The following is a 22,862-nucleotide window of genomic DNA, read 5'->3' as shown; positions in this document are numbered from 1 at the left end:
ATACATCTGCCAGTACCTGCCTGTTTTAGACTTAGATTCTTCCTGAAGTCTTGAGGGTATTTTGCCTGTCTCATGAATCTTGCACACCATTAAGAATAGTTTGATCTTTAACTGGCTCTCCCAAGGATCTCAACAATTACGAGTGAATGTCGTCTACTACTGGGGCCTTGTTTCGCCTTAGGTGGTTCAGTGCGCTGTCAAATTCTTCATGCTACACCATATCTCGTACATATCTTCTTTATTTACTCTCTCTTTTGTTTCTGTAATATTGCTTGGTAGTTCATTTCCTTGTGTAGTCCTTCTATACAATTTCGTCCAACTTTCAGCTTTCCTTTTTAGGGTTCTGTACCTCAATCAGTAAAATGGAACCCTTACAGGATCACTTTGTTGTTTGTTTGTTTGTCTGTCTGTCTGTCTGTCTGTCAGTCAATCTGTTAAGAACCCTTTTTGCTTGGGAACAGGTTGCGGTATCAAGCTGAAGTTTATGTCATCTACTAAGGCCACAGTCCCTTGGCAGTGTAACTAATTTAAATTTCGAAATCAATGTAGTCAAAAGATACGGCCATATATGTCAAATATTTTGATACTCACAAACTCACCCACGAATTGTCCATATACAAACTGGGCCTAGTAATCTAGCAATATAGCAAGTGCCTGGAAACCAAGATGTCATGGGACTGAAACTTTGTCAGGCTACAGACACAGTCCAACTCACACTTGTCTAGTTTTTGTTTAATACTGATTTGCCATCTGAGCACATGGTATTGATACACCTGCTTCTCTTTTGTCCAAAAGCCTTTTTAGTTTTCCTACTGATATCACCTGTCTTTCCTCTAGTTATGCATGGTTCTACAACCTTGCATTTTGTCCTCTAGCCATATCTGCTCAACTATTTTGCATTTTCTGTTGCAACATCCCATTTCCATTTCACTTACAGAAAACATCTTCAGTATTTGTATTTGCATAATGCATAGTAAGTACTAAAAAATGAATTTGCGAATAATGTTTATATGTTGCATTGTTTTTCCATATCTGTAATTATTTGTGTTTTATTATGTTACATGTTTTGCAAAGGCAGCACCTTGAAAAGAATAACCTAAACTGTAATGAACAAATAAAATGCATATTAACTGCTGTTAAACAAATCATGAGAATTAATGGTGTGCTTCCAGGTATTCTGCTGAGTCACTGCTTCCACAAAATGGAAATAACACTTCAACAGAACACCTAGAAGCAGACCATTAATCAGCTGCACCAAGAAAACCTGAGAGATCAAATAATTAGAAGTTTATTATTGGTCTTCCAGACTGGATGTGTTTGTTGGTATAAGCTACCTATTGCAGAACTGTAGACAGTTATAGGCAAACACCAGTGCTGGCTCTGCTCGATATTTTTGGTTAGCTACTGAGCATCTGTGTGTCTAATTTGCATTGTTAAAAATACTGGGAAGAGTTAGCTAAGACTGCTTGCACCTGAAGTGGCAGAGAACCATCCTTTTTCTTTTTCTTTTTGGCACACAAAAAGTAGTGTCATCCAACTACATAATTTATTACTCGACTCTACAGAAAAGATGAGACAAAGGCTGTAAGACTTTTGAAAGATTTTGTAAATTCAGTACGCCACACATTGATCCTATCAATTCACTGACAATTTTTATGCTATTTAAATAAAACTGTAGTGATATCTACACGTAAAATATTACCTAAAAGTTATAGTAATTAAAAATGTGTGTACAGTAAAATGCATTAAAAGTTGTCTAATGAATAAAGTTGAAATTTAAAAGAAAAAAAACAGAAAGAGACTGTGCGTGTACGAACTGCTAGTGAGAGAAACAATTTTAACCTGAAAGCATAGGTTAGTTTGAATATTCTTGATTAAAAAGCCATGGGAGTTTGGTTGGTTGTTTGGGGAAGGAGACCAGACAGCGAGGTCATCGGTCTCATCGAATTAAGGGAAGGACGGGGAAGGAAGTCGGTCGTGCCCTTTGAAAGGAACCACCCCGGCATTTGCTGGAGCAATTTAGGGAAATCACGGAAAACCTAAATCAGGATGGCCGGACGCGGGATTGAATAGTCGTCCTCCCGAATACGAGTCCAGTGTCTAACCACTGCCATGGGAGTTTCTTTATTTCAGTTTGTATGTCATAAATACTGCAATAATATCAGTATACCATTGATTCTACAGCAGAATAAAAATCACCCCAGCAACATGTCTACCAACACACACTAAATTATTTTCAGATTTAGCAATTTTCCACAATTGTCTTTTTATCAGTCAGATGCATTCTATTTCAGATTAGTTGGTTTAAATTCACACCTGAAGATTATGCAGCAAGAACACTTTGCTAGCAATTTTTGGAAGGATCACTGGAAGGAGGCAGATGGTGGGGGAGGGGTGGGGGTGTCTGCAGGGTGTGAGTAGCAGTGTAGGTGCATGCAAGAGTAATAGTAATTTTATTAATTTTGTTACATCAAGAAATGTTGTCAATGATCAACCAGCTTTCATCTTACTCACAAACCTGCTAGCGTAAAAAATAACTACAAAACTGATAATGGTGGAGCTACTCAAAGCTGAGCAAGCCACCACAGCACGCTGGCCCACATGGAGCAATTTTAAAAAAAAGAGTTGGGACCTAGCCCTTTCTCTCCCTTGACAGTTACAAGGAATACCTCATGATATCCAACGACTTCTGCTACAGCTTTCTTTTTGCCTATTTGACACACTGCTGTCTTCACTATTTCATCCTTCACAATGACTAATTTGTATTTTATTTCAAATCTGCTTCCACCTGTTGTTGCCTAATGTTCACTTTGAAACTCTCAATCTCTGGTTCGCTCAATTTCTTCACGTCCCATCTTCACAATTCCTTATCTTTCTGGCATTTCTTCAGTTTTAGTCTGCTGTTTATAATAAATAAACTGGGGTCACAATCCACATCTGCTGCCAGAAATGTTCCGCAGTTAAAAACCTCGTTTCAAACTCTCTGTCTTGTAATTTAATAATTTATCTAGTTTTCAAAGGGACTCCAGAACATCATGTACACAATCTTAATTCACAGTTCTTAAACCAAGTGCTTGTAATGATGACCAATACAAAGTTCTACCAAGTGGCTTCCCCTTTTTTCCCAGTCCTTGTGCACTTACTATTTTCCCTTCTTTCCGTTTTCATACAACTGTATTTCAATCCCATAATAATTAAATTTTCTTCTGCCTTACCTATCTGAATAATTTATCTTATCCCATCATATATTCTCTCAATATCTTCAACTTCTGTGGAGCTAGAAGACATATGAACTTCTGTGATGGTAGGTGTTTGTTTCATGTCTACCATGGAAATGCTAATGCATCCACTATGCTGTTCATAGTAGCTTACTCACATTCTTACTGTCATTCTTGCATTACACTCATTTAATTTTGTAATTGTAAACCTTTGCCCACCTGACTAGAAGTCCTGTACTTTCTGCAGTTGCACTTTTCTTATATCAACAATAACTAACAACTATCCATTTCTTTTTTTAAATAACCTAATCTACATGTCTCCCCCCCCCCCCCCCCCCCCTGAACCATGGACCTTGTCGTTGGTGGGGAGGCTCGCGTGCCTTAGCGATACAGATAGCCGTACCGTAGGTACAACCACAACGGAGGGGTATCTGTTGAGAGGCCAGACAAACGTGCGGTTTCTGAAGAGGGGCAGCAGCCTTTTCAGTAGTTGCAAGGGCAACAGTCTGGACGATTGACTGATCTGGCCTTGTAACAATAACCAAAACGGCCTTGCTGTGCTGGTACTGCGAACGGCTGAAAGCAAGGGAAACTACGGCCATAATTTTTCCCAAGGACATGCAGCTTTACTGGATGATTAAATGATGATGGCGTCCTCTTGGGTAAAATATTCCGGAGGTAAAATAGTCCCCCATTCGGATCTCCGGGCGGGGACTACTCAAGATGATGCCGTTATCAGGAGAAAGAAAACTGGCGTTCTACGGATTGGAGTATGGAATGTCAGATCCCTTAATCGGGCAGGTAGGTTAGAAAATTTAAAAAGGAAAATGGATAGGTTAAAGTTAGATATAGTGGGAATTAGTGAAGTTCGGTGGCAGGAAGAACAAGACTGCTGGTCAGGTGGCTACAGGGTTATAAACACAAAATCAAATAGGGGTAATGCAGGAGTAGGTTTAATAATGAATAGCAAAATAGGAATGCGGGTAAGCTACTACAAACAGCATAGTGAACGCATTATTGTGGCCAAGATAGATACAAAGCCCACACCTACTACACTAGTACAAGTTTATATGCCAACTAGCTCTGCAGATGATGAAGAAATTGAAGAAATGTATGATGAAATAAAAGAAATTATTCAGATAGTGAAGGGAGACGAAAATTTAATAGTCATGGGTGACTGGAATTCGAGTGTAGGAAAAGGGAGAGAAGGAAACATAGTAGGTGAATATGGATTGGGGCTAAGAAATGAAAGAGGAAGCCGCCTGGTAGAATTCTGCACAGAGCACAACTTAATCATAGCTAACACTTGGTTTCAGAATCATGAAAGGAGGTTGTATACATGGAAGAACCCTGGAGATACCTTTTAGTATCAGATAGATTATATAATGGTAAGACAGAGATTTAGGAACCAGGTTTTAAATTTTAAGACATTTCCAGGGGCAGATGTGGACTCTGACCACAATCTATTGGTTATGAACTGTAGATTAAAACTGAAGAAACTGCAAAAAAGAGGAATTTTAAGGAGATGGGACCTGGATAAACTGAAAGAACCAGAGGTTGTACAGAGTTTCAGGGAGAGCATAAGGCAACAATTTACAGAAACAGGGGAAAGAAATACAGTAGAAGAAGAATGGATAGCTTTGAGGGATGAAGTAGTGAAGGCAGCAGAGGATCAAGTAGGTAAAAAGACGAGGGCTAGTAGAACTCCTTGGGTAACAGAAGAAATATTAGATTTAACTGATGAAAGGAGAAAATATAAAAATGCAGTAAATGAAGCAGGCAAAAAGGAATACAGACGTCTCAAAAATGAGATCGACAGGAAGTGCAAAATGGCTAAGCAGGGATGGCTAGAGGACAAATGTAAGGATGTAGAGGCTTATCTCACTAGGGGTAAGATAGATACTGCCTACAGGAAAATTAAAGAGACCTTTGGAGAAAAGAGGACCACTTGTATGAATATCAAGAGCTCATCTACATCTACATGACTACTCTGCAATTCACATTTAAGTGCTTGGCAGAGGGTTCATCGAACCACAATCATACTATCTCTCTACTATTCCACTCCCGAACAGCGAGCGGGAAAAACGAACACCTAAACCTTTCTGTTCGAGCTCTGATTTCTCTTATTTTATTTTGATGATCATTCCTACCTATGTAGGTTGGGCTCAACAAAATATTTTCGCATTCGGAAGAGAAAGTTGGTGACCGAAATTTCGTAAAAAGGTCTCGCCGCGACGAAAAACGTCTATGCTGTAATGACTTCCATTCCAACTCGTGTATCATATCTGCCACACTCTCTCACCTATAACGTGATAATAAAAAACGAGCTGCCCTTTTTTGCACCCTTTCGATGTCCTCCGTCAATCCCACCTGGTAAGGATCCCACACCGCGCAGCAATATTCTAACAAAGGACGAACGAGTGTAGTGTAAGCTGTCTCTTTAGTGGACTTGTTGCATCTTCTAAGTGTCCTGCCAATGAAACGCAACCTTTGGCTCGCCTTCCCGACAATATTATCTATGTGGTCCTTCCAACTGAAGTTGTTCGTAATTTTAACACCCAGGTACTTAGTTGAATTGACAGCCTTGAGAATTGTACTATTTATCGAGTAATCGAATTCCAACGAATTTTTTTTGGAACTCATGTGGATCATCTCACACTTTTCGTTATTTAGCGTCAACTACCACCTGACACCATACAGCAATCTTTTCTAAATCGCTTTGCAACTGATACTCAGATGGAAACCCAGTTCTAAGCAAAGAAGAGAAAGCAGAAAGGTGGAAGGAGTATATAGAGGGTCTATACAAGGGTGATGTACTTCAGGACAATATTATGGAAATGGAAGAGGATGTAGATGAAGATGAAATGGGAGATACGATACTGCGTGAAGAGTTTGACAGAGCACTGAAAGATCTGAGTCGAAACAAGACCCCCGGAGTAGACAACATTCCATTGGAACTACTGACAGCCTTGGGAGAGCCACTCCTGATGAAACTGTACCATCTGGTGAGCAAGATCTATGAAACAGGCGAAATACCCTCAGACTTCAAGAATAATATAATAATTCCAATCCCAAAGAAAGCAGGTGTTGACAGATGTGAAAATTACCGAACTATCAGTGTAATAAGCCACAGCTGCAAAATACTAACTCGAATTCTTTACAGACGAATGGAAAAACTAGTAGAAGCCGACCTCGGGGAAGACCAGTTCGGATTCCGTAGAAATACTGGAACACGTGAGGCAATACTGACCTTACGACTTAGCCTAGAAGCTATATTAAGGAAAGGCAAACCTACATTTCTAGCATTTGTAGAAAGCTTTTGACAATGTTGACTGGAATACTCTCTTTCAAATTCTCAAGGTGGCAGGGGTAAAATACAGGGAGCAAAAGGCTATTTACAATTTGTACAGAAACCAGATGGCAGTAATAAGAGTCGAGGGACATGAAAGGGAAGCAGTGGTTGGGAAGGGAGTAAGACAGGGTTGCAGCCTCTCCCCAATGTTATTAAATCTGTATATTGAGCAAGCAGTAAAGGAGACAAAAGAAAAATTCGGAGTAGGTATTAAAATCCATGGAGAAGAAATAAAAACTTTGAGGTTCGCCGATGACATTGTAATTCTGTCAGAGACAGCAAAGGACTTGGAAGAGCAGTTGAACGGAATGGACAGTGTCTTGAAAGGAGGATATAAGATGAACATCAACAAAAGCAAAACGAGAATAATGGAATGTAGTCGAATTAAGTCGGGTGATGCTGAGGGAATTAGATTAGGAAATGAGACACTTAAAGTAGTAAAGGAGTTTTGCTATTTGGGGAGCAAAATAACTGATGATGGTCGAAGTCATTTCTGAAAGTATTTGTATGGAGTGTAGCCATGTATGGAAGTGAAACATGGACAATAAATAATTTAGACAAGAAGAGAATAGAAGCTTTCGAAATGTGGTGCTACAGAAGAATGCTGAAGATTAGATGAGTAGATCACATAACTAATGAGGAAGTATTGAATAGGATTGGGGAGAAGAGAAGTTTGTGGCACAACTTGACCAGAAGAAGGGATCGGTTGGTAGGACATGTTCTGAGGCATCAAGGGATCACCAATTTAGTGGAGGGTAAAAATCGTAGAGGGAGACCAAGAGATGAATACACTAAGCAGATTCAGAAGGATGTAGGTTGCAGTAGGTACTGGGAGATGAAGCTTGCACAGGATAGAGTAGCATGGAGAGCTGCATCAAATTAGTCTCAGGACTGAAGACGACGACGACGACAACCTGTCCAATAAAAAGAGCTAACATTTCAAGCTCTGACCTAATGAATGGCTGTTTAGTTTTTCCTGACGAAATCCTTCAGTGTAGTCCCCACTTGGAGATCAGAACAATGGACTATTTTTTGCAAGAAGATGCCATCATCGTTAAGGCATATAGTAGAGCTGCATGTCCTCGATAAAAACAACTGTAGTATCCACTGCTTTCAGCAGTTCGCAGCACCAACACAGCAAATACTGATCAACTGTTACAAGGCTACATCAGGCAATCATCCAGATGTTGCCCTTACAACTGCTGAAAAGGCTGATGCCCTCCTCAGAAAACACAGGTTTGTTGGCCTCTTCACAGATACCGTTCTCTTGTTGCTGCATCTACACCATCACTATCCATATCACCGAAGCAAGCAAGCAAGCCACCCCACCTTGCCAAGATCCACAATTGCTCTTTGAGAATAACATTGACATGCACGACTAACACAGTACCACACAACTAAGGGGGGCAGGGGGAAAATGTTGATATGGATGATTAACATAGTACTGTGTAAGTCAATATTGGACAGAGACACAGATGGATACCTACAGTCAAAGATGTCCTCAGAAAAGATTTAATGCAGACTTTATTCTTACCAACTCCCAGTCTAAGGAGCATTTATGCTGCAGTCTCACTGCTGGCATCTCATTGCTTACACATTGCACCTTGCCATTTGCAGGGTGCCTTGTTCATTTGCACTACAGCCTCACTCCTTGCTGCACACTGGGAGTAATTACCCTGCAGCTGGTCACATAGCTGGCAGAATGCGTGCACACAGAATCAGACACACCGCTGCTGGAGTGACCTCGAAGCAGTAAATCATGGCTCAAGTTTCAGGACATGCAGTGATGGTCACAGCACGAAACTCAAGCCAGCAAGGATCGTAGTGAGCAATGATACTGCAGGTTAAATGCACCAGTAAAATGCAATGGGTATGATTTCTCAATGCCATCCTATGCCGGCAGGCAACAAGGTGGCAACATAAATGCATCCTAACAATCTTTAAAGATCTAACACCTGAAAGTAAAACATACTCTTTTAGAAGGTGTACATAAAGAGGTAGTCAGAAGCAGCTCCAGTTCCTCATAACTGTGCATATTTAATTAGCAACTACTGATCATCAGTCAGTTGGTATTATACATGAATTACTGGCAAAAATAGGCCTCTGAGTAATGTCACGCCGTGAGAGTTAAAGCCACAATTTTACTAACATTTCTAACCATTGCTAATAGGAAATCTTTTATATACCAAATTATTACCATGAAACAATTTTAATGTTTTATGAGTGGGCTGGGGGAGGTGGGGGGAGGGGGAATTGTGGGTATCAAGTGCAGACAGAAAGTATTAAAACAGACATAAAAATAAGTTTGAATAATTTTTTAACAACATGTTTATTTGTCATATGCTGATACTGAATCTTGATGCTTTATTGCATACATATGTTTAAATGTAGTACCTTGATGAAAGGGGTCATCCAACAGATAGAAGAAATGGCAAGTATGGCCTTATAATGGCGAGGGACAGGGGACAGACAGACAGAAAGAGAGAGAGAGAGAGAGAGAGAGAGAGAGAGAGAGAGAGAATATTTAATGGCCAGACAAATTAGTCACTTTAATAGGCATTGTTTTCATCATCCATTCAGCTTCAAGCAAATTGTACACAAATCAATTTCTACAAACAAGCTTTCTTAGGGCACAATTGATTTACACAAATTTGTCAAACTTTATGGCTAACAAAACAAGTCTTACACATTATTCTTTTCTGATATGCATTAGTAGTTTTTAAAAGTCACAATTTACAATTCATAATGTACCATAATTACATGAATGACAAAATTTTCCCATATTACATTTACATCCAATGATGAGCATATTTCCTGCAACGTCACATTTCATTCATAACAATGACCATAACAGTAACATTTTTGGTGTAATAACAATTGGACTATACGTCAATAGATTATTTAAAAAATTAAAAAAACAACAACAAAATAACCATTGCTATACAAAACAGTAACCATATGATTTCAATACATCATTAACTATATGGTGAGAGAACTGAACAAATAAGTTGAGATTCTGGATAGAGAGATATTTATATGCTCTGGTAAAACATTTCCAAAACATGAGAAGCATCCTATAATTGCAAGATTCAGCAGATCACTCATAGATGATGACAATATAACACATTTTGTAGTGCAAAACAACTGACAAAAATATTGTTGATTATTATATTTCGGGAAATACTTTTATCTGATATTTTCTTTCTCCATACTTGTGGAACAAGACTCAAATTTACTCGTTAAAATATGATTTTCAAGATTTCTTTGCAGATTCTTGCATATACAGCAAAATTAACTAAAAAGTTAGGCTTAGGGATAACTTGTAAAAGAATAAAAAAGGTTGTGTTCATAAAATTTTAACTGCAACCACTTCTGTGCCTCCTAGTGCAGATTAAATGTGAAATCCCTAAATATTTTAGTACGCCCCTTAATGTGAGGTAAGTAGTACAACATGCTAAATAATATTAGAGGCACATTGTGGCTCAGAATTAAAAAAAAAAAAAAAAAAAAAAAAAAAAAAAAAAAAAAAAAAAAAAAAAAAAAAAAAAAGGTAAGAAAAATTACAATTAATGACCTGCTGTCATACATATCAATATATATATATATTTATTTTGCATTCTGGAAGCAAGATTTGTGGCTTTTTAAATGGGATATATAATAACTACTCTGTGGATTGCAATAACTGGAAGATAATCAAGTCTTGCTAATCACTATACTGGCTTCACTCATAGTTTTGATTTTATGGCAAGTGCTGTGCTCAAGATAAAGATATTCTTGATAATTTATACAGGTTATCTGTAATAATGTGGTGTACATAACACAATTTAAACTCTGTGTTACAAACTGTTCTACACAACATCAAAAACCAATGAGATTCAACAAACACATTCATTATGTAATAAATGTGTATACATATATATATATGGTTCATTATGTAACTAAAGTACAAGTATATTAATAAATACTAGAACACAATATTTACAACTACTAACAGTCAGATCTATCTGTGTATACATACATCTCCTTCAGTCAGGTAAGCTACAACCATGAGACTGTGCTATCCAAGCGTATTTACTTCACAGTCATTTTAATACAAGGAACAACACATTATATCACTTAGTATTGCTAATCTTCAGACAGAAGACATTTAGTATTATCAACTGAATTTGTACAATAACGCTATACTACAGCCACTGCCCAAATGTCCTGAGTATTTATGAGTGACAGTTGTTAAACTTCATACGTATAAGCAGCAGGTATGAAAAAGTTACAAACTTTAACAGAAAGATGGAGTAAGAGCATGGGCACGTGGAAGGGAAAGGCCTTTTTCAAGTTAATGGAAAGTGGTCACAAAATTATCATGATATTCTACAGCTGACAGACCATGGATAATTATGAATGGTCACAAGAAAGAGAAGGATTCAAGATAACAAGAATGCTCTATCAAATCCAAGAAGAAATAATATTACCTAACAGATCTTCCAAGATTATTTATTAATTCAAAGTAAGATGTGTAGTATGAAAAATTAAAGAACAGAACACCATGGAGAATTATTTAATGTTAAGGGTCTCCTACTACTACAACCTACTAAAATTAATAAGGGTGCTGGAGCTGTGAAACCATATCATACAGCAAATGTGAAGTGCACATGAAAAAGTGACTAGGGCATCCCTTTGCTTAAAACTCACAATAAATACTTTAAACATAATATTTAGAATATTACGCAACAAAGGTGTACGACTAGGTCACCTTACATCCTTCAGTACTTATATTTTAACAAGATTTCCACAGCACTATATTACAGGGAGTGACACTTAACATACTGTGGATGACAATAAATTTGTCATACAAAATGTAGACACTTTTGTGTAATCTTACAGTTTATTAATATGACTCTCCATCAATCACTCAAATTGAGGTATGGCAATGGGGCAAATGAGAGCTTGCAAAAGTCAGTTGCATCATTAATGAAACTGTTTCATTAGATGCATGGAGAAAAGTTATGATATGCATACACAATATATAAACAAAATTGTTATAAGCAGACTATTTTCACCTACAAATCAACAAGGACTTTATTGAGACGGACATGCTTACACACAATTGACTATAGGTGGGGACCCACTATCATGCAAAATTAAAGCGTTCCTGGAAGAAGTAATGGAGGGGGAACAAGGGGCATGCCAAACTTCAACAATTACTAATTCAAACAGCAAACATAGTTTTTCTTTGCATCTACAGGATTAAATGAAATGAGAAGGGATATATGTGAAGTAAAGGTTTAAAACCTGCTGCCAAACAAAATTGAGGCAAAGAATACTGTCAACATATACTTGCTGAGCAATAAAGTCTGTATTAGTTTAGAGAGAATTTTCATACACCAAATCAAACTGTGGCACAATTTTCTCTCTATTGTATATGGTAACATGAACACTGCAATACTCTTCATGTAACTAAAATACAAAACTATATTAGGGAGAATACTTCCTAATAGAAATTTCCCCAACACAGAAGTAAAATTACAGCCATCAGCATGGAATCTATTTAGTATATTTCTTTCACACATTTTTTCCACTTCAGCAAATGTTATAAGACAGATGCGCTGAATGTTGAGTGGGTCCACAACCTGTAGACAAGGTGCGCTTGCAAAGTCCTACAATGGACAGAAAAGAAACCAGCATTATCTAATGGCATGTAACAGTTTACAGCATTGTTAAGAAAAGGCTACACTAAATCATTCTGCCCATAAGAGAAAAAAGAAAAAAAAGTCACTGCAGAAACTGAGGAATATATTTTGCACAGAATTTAACAAATCAACAAGAACATCACAATGTGACTGAAACAAAACTAAAAGAATGACGTAACAGTTACAGGCAAAACACGAATAAGAAATCTGTGTGTGGAATAGCTGGCAATCAGAATAACACTTTACTTAAACAAGCTGAACAATAGATTAATTTTATTTGTCTGCCAAATTATACACATATACTCATACTTTTCAAGGTGTGTGCGCGCGCGCGCGCGCACACACACACACACACACACACACACACACACACGCGCGCACGTGCTCTAACCTTTCTTTTTCAAGAAAGTAACTTATCTATGTATTTACGAGACAAAGCCCTTTATGCCAAATAACTCATACTGAAGCAAAAATAGAACAGAAAGCACAGCATTTCAAAACAGAAATTTAAAATTTTCATTTTCAGTAAATACACACACTGCCAGAAGTCTGAATACAAGAAGTCTCAAGCAAGATGGAAAGGCTGGACTGAGTAACCAACAGCATTAAAGCATGATGACAATGAATACAAAAATTCTGGAGCTGCATACTGTACTCCATATTAGTAAGTGTGAAGTAAGGTTAAAAAGTAAGACAATTCTAAATATAAAATGATCAGCGAACATTAATAACAAAATTCTATGTGCAGGCTGTTAGACTACCCATTATAATACTCGTGTGTAACATGTTACTTCAATGATGATTTAATACGACTTAATTCATTTAATGTGGTTGAACTTCTTTCTCTCTGACAACAGTCTGTCAGGTATTTTTTTCTTGCTTTTGCTGTTGTCTGTTCCCAACACCTACAGCAAAGAATGTAAGTTGCAATGTGTGCCCATAAGCAGATTCCACATTTTCTATTACATCAATTAGGAGTTTCTGCAACCTTTTTTGCCTCCCTCTTAATGCCACATTTTAAAAAACATTGGAGAATGAACAGAGGTGAGCACAATGTTGTCCAACATGGCCAAAATGAAATTTAAGATTGTAAATGTAGAAGTAAATTAATTATCAAATATTTAACAAAGTTTTCTTCTCATGGAGTACCTGCAACTGTACAAGTCCATTTTGGAAAATGAAGAAACCACATGACAGTTGCTTAATCCACAAGATTTTATTGTGTACACAACTGGTTTCAAGTGAAACATGAATAAATTCACACAGTGAAATTCCTTTATTGAAAGCAAAATTTACAGCTGCTGTACCAAGTGCTGTGGTAAATGGACATTTAGGGTGTCTTGTGCAGAACTGTCAAAAGATGTTGTCATGAAACAAACAAAAGCAAAGAGATGATTTAACGTGCCTACAACAACAATCTTATGAAACAAAAGCTGGCAAAATGAATACCATGATACCTAAGTGGTGGTTTAATGGCCAAGTGCCAGATGACAGATTCAACAATCATGGGTTTTGGGTTTAATTTTTGGTCAGTCCTAGGATTTTTATCTGTCACTTATAACTTCTTTCACCTCTGGAAACATTGTTGACATGAAAAACGCTGAATCAAACAATTGTTCAGAGTACACATTAAACTACAAGTACTCCTATAACTGGCTGGATAAGCCAGTCTGAAGGCCGGACGGAGGAAGACAAGGACATACCACATCAACAGTACTGCTGGCACCGTACAGTCACCAGCAAAATATGACTTAGTCCACTTCACTGCCTGTCATACGCCCTGATGCCACCCACTCCATTCAGGGGCTCTCCCCACTGGTTCCACGCAGCCACAGCAAAGGCCACCGGGCATGATGGTTGTTGCCAGGTGTCATGCCCCAGGAAGACAGGCATCTACTTCTTGGCATACGTGGGGAGTTTACAGCTCAGGCATCAGAAGTTGTGATACCTGTGTTATCAGGAGGCTACCACCAGATGGGTACATGATGGCCCCACCACAATGGACTGGCTACCGTGCTGGATATTGGGCTCAGGGGAATCCAATACTGTCATGGGGGTGAAAGAGGACAGGATACAATGGAAGAAGAGGACATACCCCAGAAAGTGTCCTCGCCCAAATAGTTGAGTTGCAGGTGGAGATGCAAAGCCATGACAAGGGGTTCAGGAGATCGAATCTAAGGACACTATGGATAACTTGTGCACCACGTAAGGCGTCGTTCCCCATACGGCCCACACTTCTGTAGAATTTGGAAAGAAGGTGGGGAGTGGGTGGGAGTGGGTGGAGAGGGTGGAGAGCAGAATGGGGCTCCCTGCAGAACTCACCGACTTCGAACATGGTCAGGTGATTGGGTGTCAATTGTGTCATACGTCTGTACGCGAGATTTCCACACTCCTAAACATCCCTAAGTCAACTGTATCCGATGTGATAGTGAAGTGGAAACGTGAAGGGACATATACGGCACAAAAGCGTAGAGACCAACCTCATCTGCTGACCGAGAAAGACCAGCGGCAGATGAAGAGGGTCATAATGTGTAATAGCCGGACATCTATCTAGACCATCAAACAGGAAAGCCAAACTGCATGAGAATCCACTGCAAGTACTAAGACAGTTACATGGGAGGTGAGAAAACTTGAATTTCGTGGTCAAACAGCTGCTCATAGGCCACACATCACCCTGGTAAATGCCAAATGACACCTCACTTGGTGTAAGGAGCACATATGTTGGATGATTTAACAGTGGAAAAATGTTGTTTTCATTGACCAATCACTGTACACAATATGATGATCCAATGGCAGGGTGTGGGTATGCTGAATGCCTGGTGAATGTCATCTGCCAGCGTGTGTAGTGTCAACAGTAAAATTTGGAGGCAGTGGTGTTATTGTGTGGTCATGTTTTTCATGGAGGAGGCTTGAATCCCTTGTTCTGTGTGACATTATCACAGCACAGGCATACATTGATTTTTTAAGCACCTTCTTGCTTCCCACTGTTGAAGAGCAATTCGGGGAGGGCGACTGCATCTTTCAACATGACTGAGCAACTGTTCATAATGCATGGCTTGTGGCGGAGTTGTTAAGACTACAACAACATCCCTGTAATGAACTGGACTGCACAGTGCCCTGACCTGAATCCTATAGAACACCTTTGGGATGTTTTGGAACACCGACTTTGTGGATGATTAAAGTCTTCTCCAATGATTACATTAAGATTAGGGGCCTTATGTACAATGGACCTCAGGTTTTCTGTAAAGTTTTTGGTTACATTAGAAAGTGAGTCTGATGGTTGATAGAAGGACCCAATTATAATTTTATGCCTACCCAAGGTGCAATGAAAGGGCAATGAGCGTACAAAGTTCGAAGTATCTATAATGTGTCAAAAACTATCAATACATCAATGACAATAGTCAAGATTGCTTGGCTGATTTCGGAAAGAGGACCAACAGAGAGGTCATCAGTCCCATCGGATGAGGGAATGATGGGAAAAGAAATCGGCTGTATCCCTTCAAAGGAACCATCCCAACATATGCCTGAAGCGATTTAAGGAAATAAAAGAAAATCTATATCAGGGTAGTTGGATCCCAGATTTGAACCATTATCTCCTGAATGTGAGTCCAGTGTGCTAACCACTGTGCCCCCTTGCTCGGTATTATATTCAAAGCACAACAGAAGTCACCATATATATAGATGTTCCCTTCTAATTCTTTCCTGCATTTTGATTCCTAACTTTATCCAGGATGCCTAGCGATTTCCTTTGCTCAAGCGCATGTGCATATATTTTCTGCTATTTCCAACAATGCTCATTTCTCCTCCAAACTCTGTAAAAAGTATTGTAAACTGCAGATCACCTCTTTGCTTTTCTTTCTCTTTCCCTGTGTATACGGCTTTGCCTAATTGCAGCCATTCTGTTTACAGTGGCTGATATGCAGAGAGTCCTCCTTGGTTCCATGTTGACTTCAGTAATACAAATTTCATTACCCCAAGCAAGGGGAGCTTCACATTAATAATTCACTACAGTAAGAATGCCACAGTCTTGATTCATACAGTCAGAACCTACACAGAGTTTTAAACTGAAGAATGGAGAGAGGTAATTTGGCACTGAAATATCATTACCCATGAAAGACATCCGAGTTCAAGTGGCAATACGATACAACTTTAGCCACTCATGATCACTCAAAGTCATGTTTAACCCACGCACACTCCAAATGTAAGGGTTTAAGACTCAACTGAGAGTCAGGCCATATGATATTTTAATTATAGCAGAAAATTTAGTGCAATTCTTATGGTGCAATTATGGATGCTTTGTCTCTGGTCATTGTACAAAGCAACAGTTCATTTAAATCGAGCAGTACAACCCAGAGTAATTGAATATTTTACTCATATTGATTATATCATATTATAAGGGTCACAATTGCTAAATATTTTCAAAAAATTAGTTTGTATTGCAAAAAGTACTGTGAAATCTAGGTACACTCAGTAGCTTGAGTGATAATGTTTCAATTCACATTGTCTGGGGTGGTGGGGGTGGGGGGTGGGGGATTGTGTGTCTTAAATGAAAATGCTTACCAAACCCCGACAAAAATTTTGAAGTCTTACTGCAATTATTGTTTTTCCTCATTTTATTCACTGCTTCCATTCTGGATTTTTTGTGCCACACTAACTACTAACTTAAGTGATCCAATACACTGTGTCAGAGCTATCAGGCATGCTCTCCATAAGGCTGTCAAGTACAGATGAGGGAACCATGTCAAAAATATGAAGAATTTTATTCCAAAAACAACTGGTAAAAAAATTGTGGTTTCTGGCGAGAGATTTTGTAAATGATAGTCACACAACAAAGTTGTTATACACAGACACATGATACCACTGATTGGAAACTTAATTGCCAGTATGCAATGAGACTAGGGCTGTTGATAAAATATTGATATATCGATATCGAAATGACAACATTGAGGGCCGATATTTTTATTTCATATTATATTTTTTTGAAATTTTTGGCAAATATTTGAAACTGTTCTTTTGAAACTGTAAAATCAAACAATGGAAAATCCAGGATGGAATGTAACCATATTAGAGAAGGAAAGTTGCTACTCAGCATTTCACAGAGATGTTGAGTTGCGATAGGCACAACAAAAAGATTCACACAATTACAGTTTTTGACCATTAGATGCGCACACAGACCTACAGTCCAAATTGCGCATTGTTAGGTTGACAGACAGACCTTCACTTCTTCCCATATAAAACTGGAATTGTGTAGGTCTGTGAAGTTGATGCCACAGATGCTTATGCACACTGACAAAATAAGTCAGCCATCTAGAAAGAGAGGAGGAAGTGAAATGGAACTTCATGTTTGAGATGTTGCAAGATTTTATTTCACTGATTACAAAATCAAGTTAACTGAACAACAAAATTGTCAGTAAGAAAACACTATTGGTGCATTGTTGATAGCAAGTTGCATCCCCCTGTACCCACATTCTTGTACTGGATTAGTGGGGGAGGGTTTTGAATAGCCACTATATTCTCTCCTCTGATCATCTGACAGACAACTGTTTTAACTGGCCAATTAATATCCTGAATGTTGGCAATGGAATTGTACTGACATCCAAGCTATCGAAACTGGTCCCAACGTTTTCTTTTGGGGACAGATCAGGGGGTTCATACCAGCCTATGAAGTACCTCAACATCATGCAGGCTCTTCATAGATAAACATACAAAACGTGGATGAGTGCCGATTTCTTGAAAGCTGGTACTAAGATACTGTCTCATGAGGATATAGGATTTCTAATTTACTGCTATTCCATTATGGCTCCCTGAATCATCACCAGGAAACACCAGAAGTGATACCCAACAGCACTCCTGATCATAACACTAATTAAAAAAGCAATGTGCCTCTCCCGAACATTGGTAGAATGCGTCTTCTCATCTCACTGCCGTCATACTCACTGACTACAGCCATATGTGGTTGTGGAGAACTGAAATTCACTGCTGAAAATGATGTGATGGCACTTGTCAGCAGTCCACGCTCCCCAGGTATGGCACCACCTGTGCTGTTGTGTTAACAGCAACCTACTAGAGTAAGGGTGATTCAAGAGCTTTCCTTCTGATATTGTACAACCAATGATGTCAGATGACATCAACGGTTTGTTGTTGTAAGTACACTGCTTGCGACCATTTGACACATACAGGTGTGAAGAGGTTATAAAGTGTTTGATGAACAATAGGTGTGATCAGAATTGGCAGAGGACGTGACAACTCAAAGTCCCACTCAGTTCAACATCCAGCCACTGTCAGATTGAAATGCCTAATATACCTGGATATTCCATAATTTTATCACTCAGCTACATGCAGACCGACAATGATCCCCATTACAAATTGTCAATGGTTGGTAATATTCTCCGACACAAACACACACTGCACACTCATTATATACAACTGTCAATCCCAATATTTACATAAGCTCTGCTGATGTATATGTACAGAAATATGTCTATATTGGCACATTCATTCCAGGATGGAATGTAACAATATTAGAAAGGAAAGTTGCTACTCACAATATTGCAGAGATGTTTCAGTTATCTTTGAGTGCAGACCTGTTTGCAAGGTGTGTGTGTGTGTGTGTGTGTGTGTGTGTGTGTGTGTGTGTGTGTGTGTGTGTTGCTGACAAAGGCCTTAATGGCTGAAAGCTGTAATTGTGTAAATCTTTTTGTTGTGCCTATCGCGACTCAGCATCTCCGCTATATGGTGAGTAGCAATTTTCCTTCTCTAACATTGTAGCAGAACATAATTTTACCTTCACTGTGTGAAGGAGGAGACCTATTTTTTGAGCTTTCATTACATCCAATCTCTCTCTATGGCTGTGTGAAGGAAGTAGATGTGGCACAGAGAAAAATTTGAATGAATGGGTGGGTGGGATGGGGGAGTAGGGATTTGGAGGTGGGGGAGGAGGGATTTGGGGGGCCGGATGAGTGGGGGGGGGGGGGGGAGTGTATGTGTTGGTAGTGTGAATAGAATAACAAGATTCCCAATGTGAAGAAATAATACACCTAATGTGTTAAGAAAAAGAATTTAACGCAGCTAGTGTGCTATTTCTCCACATGAACATTCTTCAAAAATACTTGCTGAAAATGATGAGCAAAAATCTAAATGACAAGATTGGTGTTTGCAGTGGGCGGAGACATGTGACTTCACCATGCAATTTTGACAAAACTGCTAGGTCAGTGGTGCTGGAAAGGGGGTGGGGGATGGGGGGGGGGGGGGGGGGGAGGGTTGGGGTAATCGACATGAAGCGTTCCAGGCAAATCCAATATGTGATGAATCTGAGTGACAGACATGTTTTATTGTGCTACTTACATGTAGTTACCATTGTTAGCAAACTGGTTATCGACAAGCATGTATGTGCATCGTTTTCCTTTCAATTCTTGCTCTAAGGGGGATAGGCAGGCTTCTACCTTTTTGATGTACAGAATATCTGATAATAAATCAATACTTAAATATACAGCTCTAAAACTGGCCTTATATCTATGTGTAACTGAAATTTTTAAAGGTTGGTTTGTTGATATTTTTTCTTCGATACATCAATATACTGATACTTTTCTACAGTATATCGAGGGCAGATAATGATATTTTTTTAAATATCAATATATAGGATATCTGAAACTTTTAAAAATATCAAGAGTCCTAACTTAAATCAATGGTAAATTATGAATCTGCTTGCACAGCAGTAGTAATTATCACATTTTTGATGAACAATACTAACGACTTCCTGGCCGATTACAAATGTGTGCCCAATAGGGACTCAAACACAGAACCCTGTCTTTCACGGGCATGTGCTTACTGACTGAACTATCCAGGCACTACATTGACCTATCCTCACAGCTTTAACTTCACCAGTACCTCTCATGCTTGCTAGCTCAGACGGTAGGAGCACTAAACAGAAAAGGCAAGTTTCTGGGTTTAAGTCCAGGTGCAGCATACACTTTTAATTAGTTATGAAGTCTCAAAAAAAGTGTACACTTTGCAGCAGAATGAAAGATTCATTTTGGAATTTTAACAACTATCAAAATATTTGCTCCCTGCGATGCTTTCCACTCACGTGCATTACATATCAGATACAATAAATAAACCAATGCAGTTCTATATGCAAAACACTAAAACATTCAAGTCAAATAATCCAACATGAATATTAAACAGCTGCAATATCTTGGTGAGCCTCATTGAGGTGGTTGATCTAAATGTGAATTGAACTCCCTTTCTTTAAATTTATTTTGTGATATGCTTATAAACAATATGGGGTTAAGCATATTACTGTCTGTCAAACAGTGTACATCCTTCAAATTTGATGCTTATTGCTTTTTGGTCAGTTCAGTGACCTAGCACAGATGCACAATCATGTCTGCACAGCAGGCATAGCTAAATCGGTGAGAGGGTAAGGCAGGGTGAGATAGTGACAAGTAGAACACACTGCCATTGGTTCTGAAAACATGCTTACTAATTTTAATGACTAGAAGTCAAATTATGTTTGCTGATTAACACATAGGCTGATGGAACACTACACCTGCACTGTCCACAGCAATGACTGAACAAGTATGCACCTCACTGTGCATGTCATACAATCAAAAGTGTAACCAAAAGTGCAGAAATACCAGCAACATTTAAGCTATGGAAAATCTGGGAGGGAATAACGACAATATTATGAAAGGAGTAGTTGCTACTGACCATACATACAATGGAGATACTGAGTCGCAGATAGGCACAACAAAAAGACTGCCAAATAAAGCTTTCAGCCAAACAGGCCTTCATCAGAATAGACAAAATAACTTCCAAGGTCTTGACAGCCAGAGTGCAGTTTTGCGCGCGCGCGTGTGTGTGTGTGTGTGTGTGTGTGTGTGTGTGTGTGTGTGTGTGTGTGTGTGTGTGTGGGGGGGGGGGGGGGGGGGGCACACACTCATGTGGTGTCTATTCTGACAAAAGCCTGTTTAGCCCAAGGCTTTGTTTGACTGTGTTTGTTGTGCCTATTTGTAACTCAGCATCTCCCCTACATGGTGAATGATAACTATCGTTTTCATAATATTGTCAATATTTAATCTTTCAGACGAAGTCTACCCTCAGCAGCAGAACCCCCCCCCCCCCCCAACCCCTCTCTCTCTCTCTCTCTCTCTCTCTCTCTCTCTCTCTCTCTCTCTCTCTCTCTCACACACACACACACACACACACACACACACACACACACACACACACACCCTTACCCTTACCCTTAGTGCCCAGAGATAGCCATGTGAGCGTGTGGTGTTACTGTGTGAGTGCTACATCTCATCAAGAACTTTGAAAGATGAAATATTTCTAGTATTCTTTTTTGTTGTGCCTGTTTTTGGCTCAATGCCTCCTGTGTGTGGCGAGCAGCAATCTAACCTTTCTATATTGTTGCTAATCCACGACTTTCCACTGTTTAAGAAGTGCAATCAGTAATATGACCAGTCAAGAGAGTTAATAATTTTTTTATAATACATTTAGGTTTCTTATGAACAGTGATTGCCTTCAATACATCATAATTAATTTTTACCAATACATACACAAATAATAAATGTTAGCAGGCAGTACTTACACACAGGTGCCACATAATTACTGGGGAAAAGCCCTGTAGCTCCTTTCAATTCACCCCGCCACCAAGAGGGTTCCTCTTTTGCTACAACTGTTATAACGTCATCTTTCTCAAAGCTTAGTTCGTCATCATTTAGTGCAGAATATGGATATAATGCTTTAACTTTTTCTGAAAAATAAGAACAAAATACACTCATCTCTACACATCAACACAATCTCAAAACAAACTGTTTAATGAAATAAGATAAATTCTCTTTGTTTAACCCTTGAACAGGTGTATCAGTTTTTATACCACGAGTGGGTGCATCGTGTACTTTCTACACATGTAAAAAATAGCTTTCTTTAAGTTACAAAGGTAAATACGTATGGACAAAATCACATTTTAATCTTAGTTTACTTGAGCAATGATAAAATAAACTTACATTTTATGAGCTAAATCATTGTTTATTTACACAATAGTAAAATTAACTCTCATTATATCGCTCTGATGCCGTGTACAAGTGTTACCCCATAGTAACGTCACACTCTGAGCAGTAAAACAGCACAGTTGCGACACTTTAGCACAGTCCACCACTAATCCAATTGCTAATTATCGCATAGACAACAGTCTCGTTGTGGGATTGTGCCACTAGCTAGGAATCTGGGTCATTTTCTTGCATGGATTGTACATTTTCCATCACATAGCTCGCTGTTTATTTTATGTTACTGTCGCTCATTTGGACGTGTGGTAGCACAACTTACTAGTGAGTCAGCTTAGCCAATATTGAAGGAATAGGTATGGGTTTGAAAGCAGCAATGGAATGGTACAAGATAATGTTATTTGCAACTGGTGCACTTTATACATAGGTGTTCCCACTCGAGGGTTAAATGGTAAGTATCAGGTGATTACAATTAAAGTGCTGCTACTCACAGAGATCCAGTGTGGGCTGTAATTATTGTATGGCAGCAAAACTTGGTAAATACGCTAATATATTAATGTGGAACTGGTTTACACAGGAACACGCGATCTAGTGT

The 22,862-nt window shown here is 38.8% G+C and overlaps 1 protein-coding gene across 1 annotated transcript in view; it reads right to left on the bottom strand.

The window, feature by feature from the left end:
* LOC126336676 (intersectin-1) overlaps window positions 1–22,862 on the bottom strand; it is a 300,485-nt gene that overhangs the window by 117,365 nt on the left and 160,258 nt on the right. Inside the window, exon 25 of the mRNA XM_050000627.1 lies at window positions 21,853–22,017. Within this exon, the coding sequence (XP_049856584.1) occupies window positions 21,853–22,017 (165 nt within the window). The remainder of the gene's footprint in view (window positions 1–21,852; window positions 22,018–22,862) is intronic.

The sequence above is a fragment of the Schistocerca gregaria genome, chromosome 1, assembly GCF_023897955.1.
Source record: "Schistocerca gregaria isolate iqSchGreg1 chromosome 1, iqSchGreg1.2, whole genome shotgun sequence".
Taxonomy (NCBI): Eukaryota; Metazoa; Arthropoda; class Insecta; order Orthoptera; family Acrididae; genus Schistocerca; species Schistocerca gregaria.
The sequence above is the reverse complement of the archived record's forward strand: the minus strand, read 5'-3'. Positions and strand labels throughout refer to the sequence as shown.